We start from the raw sequence: 18,496 nt of genomic DNA, 5'->3' as shown, positions 1-18,496 counted from the left end.
AGGAACAGAAAGATTACTAGAGAAGGGGGACTTGGGAAAATGACAAAGAAGAGTTAGGAGAAATCTGATCCTCGGATTAGAAGTGAACATGGACTAATTTTCCTGCCAATCCGAAGAGATGAATGTAATCGTTGCCCATCCAAAGAAAAGATGACTCAATCTCAAACACAACAGTATCGAATGTAATAATCCTTGCCCATCCAAAACTATCTTCCACATGAGAAGTTTCTGACTGATACAGTACAATGAGAATAGCCCTTGCCATCTTCGAGAGTTGCCCATAAATCACTCTGGAATTGCATCCATAAATCACTCTGCTCTCACCGTGCCATCATCACCACGTGCATGCAACCATATCAAACTTGTTGGTATTGCTCATTTCTTAAACGAAAATTCATATTATTTTGCGATTAAACGATATGGATTACTATCTTCAAAATGTCACTGGTATTAAGCTTCGTGCACCGAACAGTTCGCACATTCACAGAGGCTTTACATGCAATCTACAACGTCAACTGTCTAATCAAAATATATATGTTTAAAATGAAAGTGGCATAATCGTGAGTTTTTTTTTCCTTTGTTAGGAAATTTCTTGTTCAATAATGTAAGACCGAGAATGATGATTAGAATAGGGTAAATAGGCGTCTCATAATTAAATTTCTTTTGAAACGGATGATCTTTTCCTATTTTGATCATCGAAGGCACTTCAAAACTAAGAGGAAGCAAAAGCTAAAGAAAAACTAGATGCTACGGAAATCTGACACTCATAGGTGTAAATAAACTCTAGGTACTATTGGCACATATCCCACGAGTCATCCTCATTAAGAGGACATCCTTATTTTTAGCAGAATTACAATATAATTTCCTTACAAAAAGCTTTCACCTATTATCAAGGCTAAGCTCTTATTTTCTTTCCTCTAAAACTTAGCACTCAAAGCTCAAATGACTGGCTCAACCCTCTCATACAGCCCTACCCCTCTATTTAAAGGTCTAGAGAGATTGCTTAGCTCTTAAGTTTCCTTGTTCCTAAAATCATTCTACCTATCACTAGGGCATTTTGGTCTATTTTTGCTCCGTCCATCGAACGGTCGTGGCTTCTTCATGACTTAACTTCGCCTCGACCCAAGCTTTGCAATGATGCCACGTGCACTCCATCCTTACCTAGTTGTGAGGTGAAACCGCGAAACTGTCTTGGACGCTTCTCAAAGTGTGACTTACCACCACTTGCTTACACCTTGAGCAAATGATCTGATGTCGACGTGTGTACTCCATCTTGTGATTTTCACTGTCGGCAAGTCTCTCCTACTCCCGATACCTCGGACTGCTTTGTCACTTGCACTGGTATACCCTTCGCTTGACTTTTTCAACACGATGTCTTTATCTACCTTCTCATGCTTTGCTTGATCTCCATATGCACAGCTAGGATCACCCTTAACTCCGCCCAGCATCCTTGATCATTTGGCACCAAGCACCCCACTTTGCCCCGATCATTCCACCGTCGACTACCATATTGCATCCATCACCTGCACAATATGAGACAAGCACACACATACCTCCAACTCCATTATAGATTAATCCATAATTAAAATCCTCAGTCAATGCACGTCTCAGAAAATCATGAATGCCGGATGATCCGGTGTCCACACCTCTTGAGCGTCGGGCCATCCAGCATCCCCACATGGGCTGTCGCTTTGTGTCCTAGGGCACGTCAGCTCATCGCTCGGCCTAGGCGGGGGTGTCCTCAGCAGCGTGTGGAGCACGCGCTCCGTTTGCTCAATGGCGCGCAGGTAGACACATGGGGGACGAGTTGGGCTAGGGATAGGTTAGACTAGGCGGGTGTGGCACATGGCTAGGTGCGTGGGGTGACTTAGGCTAGGTGTAGAATAGGTATTCTATACTTTGGATGTAAAATAGCAATATATATATATATATATATATATATATATATATATATATATATATATATATATATATTACATCCATGTGTGTAGCATATTATTCTACGTCTACTGAACAAACTTCAGTAGTAACTATTGAATCACATTTTATTACTGAAATTTTGGTTAATAGGTGTAGAATAATATGTTATACCTAGGATGTAGAATAGCATATATATATATATATATATATATATATATATATATATATATATATATATATATATATATATATATAAGTTCATATTTATAATAAGTATATATACATATGCATATATACTTATATTGAATATATATTTCCTTAATTTTAATGTGCCTTTAATTAATTAGATTTTTTAAAAAATGTGTGATTTTTGCTAAACTCTAAATGTTAAAACATAGGGTGTTATACGTCGGGTAAAAAAGCGCCATCTGTGTGGCATTTAAGCCATCCTGGCGGTGGAGGCAACCATTAGCGAGTCACCGCTGCCTGTTTCGGTGCTTGTTCTCGCTTGTTTGTCTGTATAAGATCCACAGCTGCATCCCTGGCCCATAAAATAGCAGATTGAGTATCCACAACTTCCTCACCATAGCGTCTTTTATTTCGTGCCAACTTCCTGGTTACTTCATCACAAAAAGAACCTCAGAGAATATATCAGATTGACTCCCAACATACAAATCACTTGGAACTGAAAGTCTACAATACTGTCCGCTTGATGTTTATCAAAATCCTAAATGAGAACTAACGAGCAACATGTTTGCAAATAACAAGTTCAGAATAAGAAGGAACACTGATTATGTTGTCTGATTCAATAGAGTAGCACATCATGTTGCTTGCTTCTCATGCCAAAGGGCCACCATAGGTGAACTTTCCCCCAGGACTGACTGAAGACACAGAATAGATCACCTTATCTGTCACAAATGCAGACCAATCTTCCTGAATCTTGGACGTTTGACCATTCTGATCAATAAGCATAATATTGCTAAACGATGCAGCTTTCGCATTGTTCGATAGCAGTCCACTTCCCATTGGAGCAAAATTGTTTGTACGAGTTGCCACATAACATTTGCTTTGTCACCCAAGCTAGTGAATAGGGATTTAAGAAAGTGCCCAATTAAATATGGCTCTGAGTCAAATCCGAGGTGCACTAACCAATCGCCAGAACTGTCCTGCATTTTTTGTTAAAGGAAATGGAGGACATCAAGGTTGATACAAATATGCCATATCAAAGTCTTATATTTTTCTCTTACACTGAGGAAAGATATAAATATATTAATACCTTGAAAACTTTAAAGATGATGCTACGTTTTACTCCATCAGGATCAGAGACTGAATCGATATTCCAACTCCTGGAATTGTACGTGCATCAGCTTTAAGAACGTAACCAGGACACTCTAAATTGAAGCAACCCGTCTTGACATAATTATCACGCGATCACCCACCGTCGACCGTCAAGTTGCATCCATCACCTGTACACCTTGAAACGAGCAAACGTATTTCTCCACACTTCAAAATATCTTTACGTTAGCATTACATCAAAAACTTTAACTCAGAGTACATCCTGTAGAAAACGTGAACACCGGATGTTCTAGTGTGTTCTGCTCTGAACACCGGACCATCCGATGAGTGTAACACTATCTATTCTAGTAAAATTTTGCTCTTTGTAAGAAAAGGTCTGGTGCATTCTCCGGTGTCCACAATCTCAGCACCGAGCTATCCAACGTACATAATCAAACTTGACATCAAAAATCTTCTCTCTGCAGAAAATACTCTAGCACTCTCAAAGCCAATCACCGGATCATCCAGTGTTTGTTTTCATTTCTGTTATAGCACTGAAAATGCTCCAGTGCTACCCTCCGATGTAGCCATCACACTCACCAGATCTTCTGATGCATTGATCTCCAATTTCGTTCGAAAAATTGCTCTCTACAAGAAATAGTCCGATGAGTATACACTGTCCATACCGGAATTTTCAGTATCTGTAAATTTTCTACATACAGAGAAGAATTCACCAATTCCAAATACCGCCAACTCAAGTTAAACATTAACCAAAACAAACATCCACGAACACATACTAAATTCAAAACACATCAACTATTATCAATATCTCATCACATACAAACTAACGCACTTCTCCGCTATCTAATTTCGCTTCCTATTTAGAGCTGGAAGATGTCCCCAGGCCCCTCCGCCTCGTCATCGGTCAATAGCGCCTGTGCCGGTTTAAAGGTGCCGATGAGTCGTCGCAAATCGGCGCTGAGCTAATGCAAGCTAGTTTGCAATTACGTGAAGTAGCGAGTAGCCATGTAGGGATTACAGATATTCTTTTCTCATAACAATTATGCGAGTTCAAGATATTGATGACGTCTCATAATGTCTGTATGGTATTTTGAGATTAGTTGGTCACGTTTCATTGAGTAAGCTCACGAGATAGCTCAACCATTTATTTGACGAAGCCCAAGTTTAGCTAGTCTGCTTAACCAGCCGAGCAGAGCTTAACAAGCTGAGCTTAGGTAGCAGGATATCCACCCCAACAAGCAAACCGGACAGGTGCAGTACAATCTTTCATCCAATGCATGAGCCAATTATATATATGGCGATGAGAATGCCACAAGAACATTGTACATTCCTTATTGTCAGAGCGCTGAATCCACTGAACCACGCCGGTGGCGCTTGCCCCGCCCATGGCGGTCCATGAACGTCGCCTCGCCGGTCGGGAGGAACAGCTCGGCCTCAGGACCAACGTCACACTCTGGCTGAGGCCTAGAGTACCGGAGACGGTCGTAGCAGTAACTGTAAGTCATGTACTTTGTCCTAAACCTCTTCATCGCCGACCGCTGCCTGCCGGACATTGCCACCGTAGTATGGACACTAACATTGTCCGGTGTGCAGGTCAAGCTGTCGACGGCGCAGCCATGCAGCGTGAGGTCGGCAAGCTCCGCGACAAAGGGCGCGTACTTGTAATCCACCTTGTAGCGGCCTCCGGAGGTGGCCCAGCTGGAGCCGTCCCAAATGGTTGCGTAGAGTGACATTGGCTTGGAGGGGAATTGAGCACCCATGGATTCGGTCCTCACAACCTCCCTGATCGGCGTTTCGTCAATGTAGAATCTGCAAAAGGAGAGTCATCTGATGAGAACTATGAAGCAACATTCCTGATATGTCAGTTTCAGTTTCTGTCTTGCAGAAGCACTTCTGTGTTGACATAGGTCACAACAAAAAGAATCCCAAATGAGAAGAAGAGAGAAGATTTAGACCAGAAATTTAGCTGCTTGAAAATATAGCTTTCGTTTGTACTTTGTACACAGCAGCATATAAGAACATATCTCACTCATTTAGGGTTCAAATTTTTTAAACATAATAAGTAATGTTATTATCAGTGAACGCAAATTTTCTGGTACTAGAGAGTATGTCAGTCAAGTCCAAAGTCGCGTACTATGGCACCTTAGAAAGAAAGAACTGTACCACATATGGATACCTTCTGTTCATAGGAAATTTCAAACGTGTACTATTCCAGAAATATTTCCCTGGCCTGTACTGCTGACCATATCAGTAAGTACCAACTAACAATGTGCTGAAGTTTGGTGCTGAAATATTCGAAGTTTTCTACATTAATTTCAATAGTAAATGTGCCAGGTTGTACATTTTGAAAACTCAAGTTAACAGGTCAGTAGAAAAGGCACACTATTTAAAGTGCCACTTAAAATATTTTAAGAATGGCAAAAAAAAGAAGATGGCATTTTTTATGCATGAACCTCACCATTGGAAAGCACATGACGAAAAAGCTGTTGTGGTCTAGTGAGTGGTGTCAACTTTTCCAGTTTCTCTTCCAGGTACATGAAACCAGAAACTTTTGCTTGTGACTGATCATAATAGCTTTGTATCATTGTTGGGAAGGCAGGTGTGCAATGAAAGGCAGTGCAAGAATCTTGGTGAAAGGATATCAGGTAGAGGAGAGATCATGCAAAGAGACAAAAAGGGGAATGCTTAAGTCGAGTGTGAAGGAAAACTAATTCAGTTTTATCCCATAGGAAATGCAGTGATGAAAAAGTGTAAATTGAGGACAAGAAACAAACTATACTTTGTTTATAATTATTTGATTCACAATATTTTTATGGCCTGAACGGGTGCTTTCAAACCAATACTTATTCAAGGTTTTCCTTCAAAAGAAAAACAAAATTTATTCAAGGCATTTGAGTACATGAGAGCATGAGACGGGGCTGATAAGATGCTCTGAACCATTTTTTTCCTAAGCAGATAAATCCTGAAACTCTGTTACTTTCCAGTGCTTGCATTACCCTTTTGTGGAATGTCTTTGAGCTCAATTTCAGTCATCAGTACTGGCATTATTAAAGTAATTAAATGTGGGATACCTATCAGCGGTAAAGAATGAAAATATAACTCTCTCCCCCAATCACGAAGGTGGGGTAAAGCAGAAGGGGCAATGACAAATGTACTAGCAGGTAATAATGGTAATTATTGGTTTGTTTCAGTACACTGCACGAGCACAAGGACAGCCAGATCAAACATAGAAGAGATAATATTGCTACGGTGAAGAGCTAGTACATATGACATCTAAGAATGCAAATAGCCACAAACCCATCTCGTCTCATCTTAGTAGGACATAACGCAACAAAAAAGGGTTAAAACATATCGATAAGCCATTTGAAATCAATATTTTTTTTGTGCAAATGAGAGCAAGTAATTGAAGTATAGTCGGAAACAACAGCAACTGTGTTATAGTAAGCTTTTGTTACAAGTACAAACTATTTTTGCAAGATACAATAACCCCAATATTTGCAACCAAGTGATTTTTTTCTTGAAATGGATCTTATCGCCACTTCTCTGTTCGTGAGATTAGAAGCATGAAGAAGCCCTAGAAGTATTTATTCAGAGTATATGGCAGACAACTCATATGAATTCTAGCACTTGTTTTTCAGCCTGTTCCCTTCCTTCGGTTTCTTCCATATTTTTCAACACAATACAGATTCACAAGTAATGTGGCCCAATGTAAGCAAATACTTTGTTGGATTGACGACCAAAGAATGATATAACTTGTCACTTTGTTAGAGGAGGGGGGGAGGGATTTTCTTACACGATCCTGTCGTGGCTCCAGAGGATGGCATACCGGTGGAAGTCCTCCGTCGGATCAAACCACAGGCGGTACCTCTCCTCCCTGCCGACCGACGTGCTGCCGTTGCCATACACATTGGTCTGCACCCTCCATTCCCTCCCCCTGATGTTCCCCAGAAACTCAAAGTCCAGCTCGTCGTGCGTCTTCTCATACACGTCGCCGTTCGACATCTAGCATTCAGCAACCCCAATTAAAAGTATGATGAGATTTCCGGAGACGAAGTTTAAGGATTTCAGAAGGCATGGCAAAAAAAAAAAAAAACCTGCATTTTAATTACGCAAGTTCATTTCTTTATTCGTTGTGGCCATTTTTGGAAACACTAGTAAGGGAGAAGCACATAATGCACGATGATAAAGCACAATTTGATCGGATAAGTTGATCAAACAAGTGCAAAATATTTTTACTTTTGCTCTACAGCGATCAGTTTTTCAAACACCAAGTCATGAAATGTGCAGCACTCTATGGAATCAAAAAATAAAGAAAAAGGTGCTACACTTTGAGCAAACTGGCTACTCTATTTTTTTCTTTTTTTCTAAAAAAGGGTAATGAATCTGAATGAAATGTGATTTCATTCCGGATGAATCCAAACATGTTCTTCTTTTTTTTCAAAAAAGGGCAATGAAAAAGAAGGGGAAGAAAGCATGTTACATAAAAGGCGACGACGACGCCGGCAGTGTAGTCGGCCGGCAGCTTGATGCTGGCGCTGAAGAAGCCGTAAAGGTACGCGCCCCGCGACGCGAATCCAGCACCTGAAGAACCAATCCAAGAACTCAATCCAGGAGTAGATAAAGATCAACCAGAACAGAAGGGCGATGCGGACCCAGAGCACCGAGCGGCACTGCACCTGTCCTCTCGTCGAGGGCGATGCGGACCTGGCCGCCGCCGCCGTGGAGCGCGAGGTTGGAGCCGCCGAACAGCTGCATGTACCCATCCCCGAAGGAGGCGGCCAGCCGGGGCAACAGCCGCGCCGCCACGGCGAGCGCTGTTTCCTCCTCTCCCTGCCCGCTGACGCGCGGGGACGCCACCAGGAGTAGGAGGAGCAAAGGGAGGCGGAAGAAGGGATGGGCCATGGCTTCCTGTGCTTCTCCCTCTGGCTCTTGAACGGAGCAGCTGGTTGCTCCTGCAGTCCTGCTTTCGGATGCTCTGTTTTGCTGCTTCCGCCTGGTTTTGCCTTGGGGTTCGTGCTCGCCGCAACTTGCAAAGCGTACTATTGGTGGGGAGTTGCAGCTCTCCCGCTCTGTCTCTCACGGTGAATCAAGCAACTCTCTCTCTCTCTCTGTCTAAGACCCACAGATTTTAGTGTAGATATTGTGCAGAGGTGGTAGCAGGGGATGTCTGATAAACAAATGGCCATGGGATGCTCCAAGAGATTTTGTGTGTCCATTATTTACTGCACCAACTGTTTATCACGGGATATCTCAGTATATATATGTCCTTTTGTCTCCTTGTGTAGCAATAGGAGTAATATTTTCTGCCATTTATGTTTAGCGGTGCCAGCAGACTGCAACACAGCAGCAAGGAACAAAACCGGCAACAGAAGAAATGGGGGCGGCACCATCAGCAGCCTGAGCCGACAACAGAAGGGGCCACTCCATCAGTAGCTCGAGCCGACGACAGAAGAGACGGCGGCGCCACGGCAGCTTGACCCGACAACAAAAGAGAAGGACGACACCATCACAGAGTAATTAAATTATATTATAAATTTAAAAAATGAGTCATTAAATTATATTATAAATTTTTAAATATTTAACTATTTACAATAATTTACATCAAAAGAAAGCCAGAAGGACTTCAGAAAAGCTACCTGCTAATCAAAACTAAAAACTACGTAACAGAAAATTAATATTTGTAAACCAACAAAAACTAGATGAAGTCATATACCTTTAGACTCCACTCAAAAGCCTCGTCATACGAGTAGTTTGCACTACTCATTTCCGTCACCTACATCGGTGGGCATGAAGTAGCCAAACACGAGCTCCTTTTCACCTATGAAACTTGAAAAAGCAGTATGAGTACGAAGGTACTCACACGACTTAATCCATAATGGGTATATATAATAATCTGACTCTAAAGATTATTAATTTAATCATTAGCAAGTAGTAATGTCGGAGGGAACTCGTGCCCTGCCTTAAATACCCTCCGACATTACTACTTGCTAATGATTAAATTAATAATCTTTAGAGTTCCAAGACACCATAAATGAAAAGAGAGTCATCATGTCCTCTGCGCGAAGTGACGGGGGGTTGAAAACGAGCCCCTCGCCCGGTCTTCGGTCGTCATAATGGCGATGGCAACGGGCACCGTGGAGAGGGTCCACCAGGCAGCCGTAGAGCGGCCCAGCGTGCCCGTTCTGTCTTGAACGCCTGCCACAGCAGAGCGGCAGGCGGGGCACCTCGGGCTTCGCGACGCTATCCCGAGGCGCGCCGGATGACGCGGGATGGGACCCGTGCATTAAATGTCCCCCACGCCCTTCTGCCAGAATATGGCAGGGACTGACACCGAGCGTGGCAGGAGTAGTTGGAGGTGACAGGCCATGCGCGCTCTTAAATACGGTATCGGGCCTTTCACCGGCTGACACCTCATCGCTGAACCCCTGTGGGGGCCATCGACGGGAAACTCCTTGGGCCATCGGGGAACCAAGTGCTCGGGGTGACCCCCGAGCACTCTCTCCCGGAAACACACTCTCTTGGTCCTCGGGAAACCGAGTGCTCGGGGGCTACTGTTCATGGCCCCGAGCGCTCTCTCCCGGAATTAGCTGTTCGGGTTCTCGGGGAACCGAGTGCTCGGGGGCCGCTGTTCGCAGCCCCGAGCACTCTCTCTCGGAACTATCTTTCTTGGGTCCTCGGAGTACTCGGCTGCCCGGGGGGCCACTGTTCGCAGCCCCGGGCGCGCCCTTCCCAGTACTCGGCTCTCCTGGTCGTCGGGGGACTTGGGTGCTCGGGGGTCACTGTTCGTCTCCCCGAGCACTCTCTTCCCGGTCACTTAGTCTTCGCAGATCATCGGGGAACCCGGGTACTCGGGGACTACTGCTTGTGGCCCCAAGCACCCTCTCCCGGGACTTAGTCTTTTCGTACCTCGCGGAGATGAACCCTGCGGGAAGGTGCCACACGGCGGATTGCTGGCCTGGCCTCGGGATTCGGGGACCCCTGGTTCCTGATTCACCGACAAGTAAGCCACAAGGTTAAGTAAATTCACATATGTAGGCTATTTTAACACCTATATGTGAGCAATTATACTTAACCACATATACATTTATACTCTGTGACCGTCAACTTGCATATGAATGTAAATAGAACTATCTCATGAACATAACTGTAAAACAAACCATCTCAAACCCATCTCATCCAACCATACCATACATCCTACATTCGCAACTATACGAATGCTACAAATGGAGAGAAATATGTCCATGCTTGAGCGTGGCAATTTGAATTATTCTTACACCCTACAGGAGGGTACAACTTTACCCACATGACTCGAGGACTATACGGTTTGAGTAACCACATAGGCCCACCCAAGAGGGTACTCGTGCCAACCTTTCCCACTTAGTCTCAACCATTTGAATCATGCATCGTTCTGTATGGAGCCCACTTAGGTTAACTCCCAGAGCAATCACAAGTGTCTCTATAAGCCCGCCCGGTCACACCATCGATATCAAGCCCAAATGATCACAGCTACATAGGTATTCGGCTTATCTTATCATTAGATCAACATATGTTTAGTACGGAAAGTGCTAGAGCCAAATGCCACAACACATGATGCTTAAACAATGCAAGCTGTTTATGACATCTGAGTTCCTCTCCCGAACTATATCGAGGAACTCCTCTAGTGCAAAAGATACCTCTAGCACCGCCCACATCTCACTTCATTCTCACATCTTATATAACCCACATCATTGTCATTGTGTTTGTAAACAACAAGTAAGCCCTAAGCTCACGAACAATGATTTCATTATCGCTCGACTTCTACCAGAAACCTATGCATTGCTAAGTATTTTGAATAACTCTTAAGTTAGACATCAACAATGTTATCAAGGCTACAAAGATATGAATAATCAACAACTCAAGATAGAGATAATGCAATTCAATATAGGTTCTACCCATATAAATCCGATATTGACATCGTTAAACATACGAACCTACATAAGTAACAACTTATCAATTAAGACTCCATTCAATTCAAACTAAATGGTGCAATATGCTTAGATGCTTGCCTTGCTATTCTGGCAGTTGTCTGATACCGCCCACACAGCTCTCACAAAACTCAGGTTGCTCAGCGTCATCTTCACTCGCTTATACCATTGGCATAATGCTCTCTAAACGAATCAAGAATGCATTGCATAAATAATCAACGATAGAAGTGTGTATATGATGCATGCTTAAATATTAATAGAGCACTATGGTCCGAAAATATTTGCAAAAGATCGCCAAAAGATTAGGCTTTCAAAGTTTGAAACCCCAAACAAGGTTACTTAAGTACATACAACCTTGAATGGCTGGCGTCTGACTGTTGGTCTGCAGAAGGTTTTGGCATCTGGCGGACAGACCGCAAGACCCTACAAAAGGTTTTGGTGTCTGGCAATCTGAGCAGTGGTCAGACCACGAGACCTTATAGAAGGTTTGCTGCCTTTTTTCACAACTTGGACTCAGCTTCCAAACAAATCTAGCGACTTTCTTCTCTGGGCAGAACCAATCTACTATTTCTATGCCTGAGATTACGCCCAAGAAAAACTCATCAATTTCCTGAAAGTAGAACGGGCAGAACAATCCGTTTTCTGAGGTCTTAGAAGCAACAACTAAAGTTTGTCGCATGACAAAACTAAGGCCACCATAGATGCAACTGGACACAACTCCTGAACTGACCGATGAAAACTCACACAAATAATCAAGTCTGATTACAAGGGTGCCGGCCCTAGGCTATATGGCACACATGCCAGCCAAGAGTCCAACTCCGACTCGACCTAGACTAGAGACAGATTTGGATGGGACTTTGTTTCAGTCATTGTGATGCGTGTGGAACAAATTTTAAGATGGGGCTAGATCCATTGGAAAGTACTCGGAATAACCTTTCCAACGAGTGCTCATATCCCCCAAAAGGATTCCGTAAGCGACTTCTATGATGTTTTCAAGCCAACTTGTCCGGTGGAGTCCGAAACAAACTCAAACAAAAGCTAACTCAACTTGACCATAATTGACTATTTTGGACTAAATATTGCATATGACGTAATCAACCTAATTCCCTATCTCAAATAATGTAAGATGGACTCATTGATCATGATAATTATCTCACCCCAATAAACTCAAGCAAAGATCAAGACTAACTAGAACCAACACAAGACACGACGATGCAATCTAAAACTCAACAACGCAAAAACTGAAAAGAGCAATGGAAGGCTCAAAATTGGCTAGGTAAAAGTATGCAAGATGCAATTTTTTTTGGCTTTTTCTAGTTATGGGTAGATGAACTCACCAAGCAACGAAAGCTCTGATACCCATTGATAAACACCACGGTTGTGGTTTGAGTGTTGGCCCAATCTTTCGGTGAGTTTGATAAATGACGTTGGTGAGGAGCGACATTGACGATCTGACTACAACCGTACAAGATGTTGCACCTTAACAATCGCCACACCATGCCTCAAGTGTTATTAACCTTGCCATGGCATGGTTGACCTAATCACAAAGGTTAATTCCTGCAATACAACGAAGAACAATGGAAGAACACGATAAAGAGCAATCTAAAATTGCAAAGATATTGAAAAATGAACAAAGTGGGGTTCTAATGGTGATCTTGACAAGGTGGTTATCCAGCACAACTTGAAGACTCAAAGTTTGCACGTAGCTAAACCAATCTAACAAAACTCGAGAAACCTAGAGGGATGCCTAGCTATTTATGAGGGTGGGATGATGGCCAAGGGAAAATCCTAGGTCATCCTCCACTAGGTTGGGGCGCACACACCTTGGGCCCCACTTGGGCCTGGGTCCCAAATGAAGTTACAAGGCCCAAAGCTCATTATAGGTGGCGTAACATCGTTTCTAAAAATAGACACAAACTGTTTTGGCAGTTGTGGGCACCTCAAATAGAATTTGGAAGTGAGGTTGGATCCGTTGGAATTTAGATTTAATAAGCTTTCCAGAAAGTCTAAGAACGTCCAAAATGGACTATGTGTGAATAAATTACGACCGATTGAATCCAACACTATTTCTACAGTCCAAATCCAAATCCAGAACGTGTTCAATTCAAACTCTTGCTTCCCTTGGCCCATAAATGACATGGTTGTTTTGAAGAATAGTTGGAGAAGGTTCAGACTCGGTCCCTAATCAATTTCATTTATCCTCCATGCACGTCCTCCTTCCTTTATATTAATCCATGCCAACAGTTCTGAAAATGAAAACATACACATATCATGGTGCATCACCTTTTGCTCAAATTTATAAAAGGTAAATCTAACGTAGAATGCATGCAGCTTAGTTTCGTTGTTGTATAAGATATGCATGGTTATATGTGAGCCGATGATGTCCTCATCAAGTATGCAGGCTTGTGATCGCCCTCCACGCCATGCTTCCTTACACAAGCTGTTGCCACCCCCCCCCCCCGCTATTGACAACTTCATCTCCAAGCTCGCCTACCCAGTGCATCCTCCACTACACCTAGATCTCCCGATTTTGTGCCGCGTCAAGAGTGGGTTTGGACACAGTGGCACGTCACGCTGGGCTGCCGAGGTTAACAGGGAGGGAGGCATGGTTGGCGTGGCAGTTTGGACCCGGGGGCAACAGTGAAGGTAGGTGGTGCACAAAGGAGGGGTGACACAGATAGGGAGGGGCAATGCATACGACGGAAAGGGGAGGCTACAAAGGAAGGCCGTGTGGGAGGAGCTAGGGAGATGGGGAGACAAGCATTGGTGGAGGTGAAGGAGGCGTGGAGCCTGGTGGGGAAGAAAACAATCATGAGACTGATGGAACGAGACATGATTTATGGGAGCAGGATTCTAGAGTATGAGATTCTATAGAAACCATATTTGGTGTTTGATGAGATACAATATTAGAGTAACTTGGGCTGTTTGATCTAGGGGTTAGATATTTGAGATCATTTGGACCTGCCAAACTAATGTTTTTATAGTGTAGATAGATTACACATTGTCGTCTAGTGTTTCATATGAAACCCTTTCGGTGAAGGATAGACTCACAACTTCACACTATTTTAGGTGCATGACATGTAGCGCCTAATCGCCAACAATGGGATACAAAGTGTGGAAATGTCAATGGATTGCGTGGGTGGTAACAACTAGAGAAGACAAAGACAATGTCCCCTGCGATCACAATTAACATAGAGTCGTGCTCTTGGTATTAGCAGCCTAGTGGTAGTGTAGTTTTGTTTGTACGCAGCTTTACCATGCATGCATCACATAAAGTGTGTGACATCAAATGTTGTGGTTTATTGGCAAGGCCTTCATTCAAACGTACTAGCGAACCAAACGGGCACTAGCTCGGTTGGTAGAGATTCCAGTTGAGAGGTTGTTCACCTAGGCTCAAATCTGATCTATATCTACAAGTCAGCACCTTCAACCTAGATCTTAATGGGCATGCTATACGCACAGACCCAACCCACTCATCAACCAGCACGCGTGCCAGAAACACCGCCTATTGGAGATCAACGCCGCCATGCTTCGTTGGCCACCCTACCATGGCCTCGTTGCCACCCACACACCCATAGTCCATGCAAGAAAGACAGTCGTACATGCCATCGATACTGTTTGTGTAGCAATCGATCATGCCGTCCACAACACCGTCAATGTCTCATCTGACACCAACTCCTCTTCAATGTTCACGCCCTGTAGTCAGATTTCTCAATAAAAACTGGCAGTAATAGGATTTTTCTTATGAATCGGTAGCGATAACTGTATTATTATCGGTTTTAATTGATCCGGTAGTGATAAACGGGCAAAGAAGGGGGTCACTAATAGTGTATGTCCCGTAGGATGGAATAATGTGGTGGTTTTAAGAGGAGGAAAAAATGTTTTGGCACAGGTTGTATAGAAAGAAGCACAGCTCTACCCAGTGGTGGACCTAAGATTTTCAACTTGGATGCACATACCCGTCGCGCTCATGCCCACGCGTAGCCGCGTGCACCCCACCTCGCTCGTGCCTGCGATGTTGCCTAGTTCGAGCCTGTGCCATCGCCGCTGTTCCCCTCTAGGCTTAAGCCCGCGCCCACTCCACGCCCTGCCACTGTGACCCATGCCTTGCCCGTGCCCACGCGGCCGCCGCCCTCCATCTTAGCAACGTGGTTGTCATGCAATCACACACAGTCTCAGCCTCTTAGGAATTGACGCACTCACGCACATAATCATCACTCGTACCTCGAGGGCACTTGGGGCGCTATGCGTGGTCGCGTGGGCAGTGGGTCTTGAGTTGTGGTCGCGTCAACACCGGTTAGGTCTTGACGATATGGGCTTGAACCATTGTGGACCGCGGTCACCAGGCACGCCTACAGAACATAATACTAGCTAAGTGTCTGTACGTTTTAACGAAAACACAAACATTAAACGCAGTAACATCAAGCTTAAACTTAAGGTATGAAGATATAGATGCGCCATGAGAGCGCTGTTGAATAAATACGTCGAGAGCGATATCATAGTTTGATTTAAGATGGGATCCACAAAAGTAGTAGGAGATTATTTACTAATTTCCCTCCTAATTTCTTCAGTTATTTTTATTAGTAAAATGACCCATATCCGTACTTGGTAATGAGACAGAGAGGCTAGAGGATGAGAGTGGATAACAAAAGTGATTAATTTAAATTTTAAGAGTTTTTATTAGATAGAAGGAGAGTACATAAAAGAGGTGATGTGAGAACCAACTCGTATTTTAGGTAGTTGATATATAGAAAAAAATTTACACAAAATTTTAAATATACATATGTACATTCTTATCCCTCAGTAGGTCTGCCAATGGCTGTACCAAAGTGACGGAACTGACCACTAGAACCGAGGTAAACTTCAATGATGCACTACCCCTCATTTTTTCCTGACGGTTTGTAGCATTCCTAACGGTTGGAGAGACCCTATCACGGATGGTGACATTCCTGACGTAACTAGGACACTTTAAATTGTTGGGATCAAAACAGTATGAAAACGATAAAAAAAAATCTAAACTACTTTCAGTTTTATATTTTCTTTCAAAAATAAAGTCAATACTGATAATACTGGAAACGAATATGACATCAATAATATGAGAAAACCGGAAACGTGTTGTCAGGACACAAACATATTGATATCGTTCAAGAATCAATAATTAAATTCCGAAAGCACCGGACCGTACCTGTGAGCATGGGAACCATGAATAGGAATACAATGTTCAAATTAACTATTTAATACAAAAGATAAATGTTGATTTTTAACGCACCCACCCAAACAAGTCTTAAGATGGCTACAAATTCTATTACAAAAGTAACATATCAATAGAAACACAATTGTAGTAGCATAACCTTTTTCGGCATATAATATCAAATGAACATCTTATGACGAATATAATACTAGCACGACTAAAAAAAAAAATACTAGTAGCTTAATAAGGTAACATATACATTATCACAAATAATAACAATCAGTCAACCGTTATAGCCTCAGGATTACACATAGATTAAATAAAATGTCCCTCAAGTCACTAAGAGACCAGGTTTCTACCTCCACCGTGAGTCAAAAAGCATAACAAAATAATGAAGCCTTGGATCATGACTATAGATCGAGACAGCTGACGAAAGACTCGAAAAAGTGTGGAACATGAGCTAGCAGTTGGGCTTCGCCACTTGGCTCTACGCCCTTATCTGTTGACACTTGACATACGTGGACCAGGGAGAAATGGTAATTAACGGTGGTAATTTTCGCCCAAAAAAGAAAAAAGCTAGAAACGTCGGAAGAGCCCAAAATCGTTTCTGTTTTTGTAAACTTATATATTTTCGTTTTCATTTCCTCGGAATATTGTTTCCGGGTTCTTCGGATGCAAGACTTCAAAAGAGCTCCGGTAAAACATGATTTAGTATTTTCATTTTCATCCCTATTAAATTGGGACAACCTGTCTTTCGAAAATTATCACTATATAATATAATTGTAGAAAAATCAATCGTCATAACAGAAAAAAGGAACATAATTATTAAAACAATAAGGTGTCTTACCGTCCAATAGACTAAAAATTGAGTGCATGCATCACCATATAAGCCTGGATAAACCTATAGATAAGAGCACACATACATAGAAACACTTAAAAAAATGGAATCATGATTTCAGAAAGGATTACATGAACTCGAGCATAGATTTCTCTAGTATCTCGTGTGTATTTTGGATGTAATATTTTGCTTTCTCTGTAATTCATACATACCTAGATATTTGGCCTAGAAAAGCATACACATAAATCAACATTAATAACCTAAGAGGGAGAAAACAGTTACATGCCATCCAACATTAGTAAATATGTTGACATTGGAACGATACCTATATATAGCCCAGATTACTTAGGATACATATGAGACCGAGACAAGGAATAAAGTGTATGGTGTGGCATACCATATTCTCCGGATATATACTTCCCTTCCCTTCATCAGTAGACAATGACATATATTAGTAGCTTCTTGCTTAGGATTAGGGAATAAACAAACATATGCGCATGCAGGCAGGCGTCCAATCCATCCTACCATATTCTCCGGATATATACTTCCCTTCCCTTCATCAGTAGACAATGAACTCTTTCATATGTTGGTTGTAATGGGATATGGACACAGTCCTCTTTAATTGTTGTGAACAACGGAGTCCTTTAATCAACATAGTATATCCTAGTTCGGATTTTACCTGAAAAAGTGACATCCGGACGAGCATTGTTAGTCAGGCTCCTCCTTAATTCTGAACTTGTCAAATGATTAAGATCTTGCATATGTCTCCGTCACACTTGTGACTATACAAACTCATTCCTGCAAGCATAAAATCTTATTTCTTTTTACGGTAACAGATCTTCCAGTGACTTATAAACGTAAAAAGTACAACGGTTTTAACAATTGTGAGGTGATTTTCATGATCACGAGTCCGTGGCCGTAAAAATAATATATTTTACGTAGGTGTAGGTTTTTACGGTCACAATCTGAGTGATACATGAAGAAAAATCTTTGGCGAATGAGAAGTAGCAGTTTTCAATTATAAAACCTTGCAAAATTTCCAAATTGGAGCTGGCACGATAGTACCATACATCGTGGAGTCCGGACACTAGTTGTGTACTCTCCGATTATAAATATTTATCATTTTAATTAAGATCTAATTAAATTTTTAAATTTTTAATGATTAATAACTTTTAAGATATATAATTTAGAAATATACAAAATTACCCATGTAGATTTATTTTGAAAATATATTATAATTATATTCTAATAAAAATAATAGTTAAAGTTATACGTCGAGAACTATAA

General features: G+C 42.2%; 1 protein-coding gene and 1 pseudogene across 1 annotated transcript; both read right to left on the bottom strand.

The window, feature by feature from the left end:
* Window positions 1-2,757: 2,757 nt before the first annotated feature.
* LOC133907231 (uncharacterized) lies at window positions 2,758-3,879 on the bottom strand (annotated as a pseudogene).
* Window positions 3,880-4,466: 587 nt separating this feature from the next.
* Window positions 4,467-8,400, bottom strand: LOC133906915 (probable xyloglucan endotransglucosylase/hydrolase protein 28). The gene is made up of 4 exons (XM_062348876.1): window positions 7,893-8,400; window positions 7,697-7,797; window positions 7,010-7,218; window positions 4,467-5,025 (listed from the first exon to the last, which is right to left on the bottom strand). Exons 1-4 carry the CDS (start codon window positions 8,116-8,118, stop codon window positions 4,554-4,556), a joined length of 1,008 nt encoding a protein of 335 aa, XP_062204860.1. The 5' UTR covers window positions 8,119-8,400; the 3' UTR covers window positions 4,467-4,553.
* Between the last annotated feature and the right edge of the window lie 10,096 nt (window positions 8,401-18,496).

Source organism: Phragmites australis, chromosome 24, assembly GCF_958298935.1.
Source record: "Phragmites australis chromosome 24, lpPhrAust1.1, whole genome shotgun sequence".
NCBI lineage: Eukaryota > Viridiplantae > Streptophyta > Magnoliopsida > Poales > Poaceae > Phragmites > Phragmites australis.
This window is presented reverse-complemented; position numbering and strand designations above follow the sequence as displayed.

What these genes read in the sequence shown, in the direction of transcription:
- LOC133906915 (XM_062348876.1), bottom strand. Translation starts at nt 8,118, where the DNA reads ATGGCCCATCCCTTCTTCCGCCTCCCTTTGCTCCTCCTACTCCTGGTG. An exon ending in GCGTCGTCGTCGCCTTTTAT is followed by an intron (nt 7,219 to 7,696) that starts GTAACATGCTTT and finishes GCTGAATGCTAG; the next exon opens with ATGTCGAACGGCGACGTGTA. An exon ending in TGGAGCCACGACAGGATCGT is followed by an intron (nt 5,026 to 7,009) that starts GTAAGAAAATCC and finishes CTCCTTTTGCAG; the next exon opens with ATTCTACATTGACGAAACGC.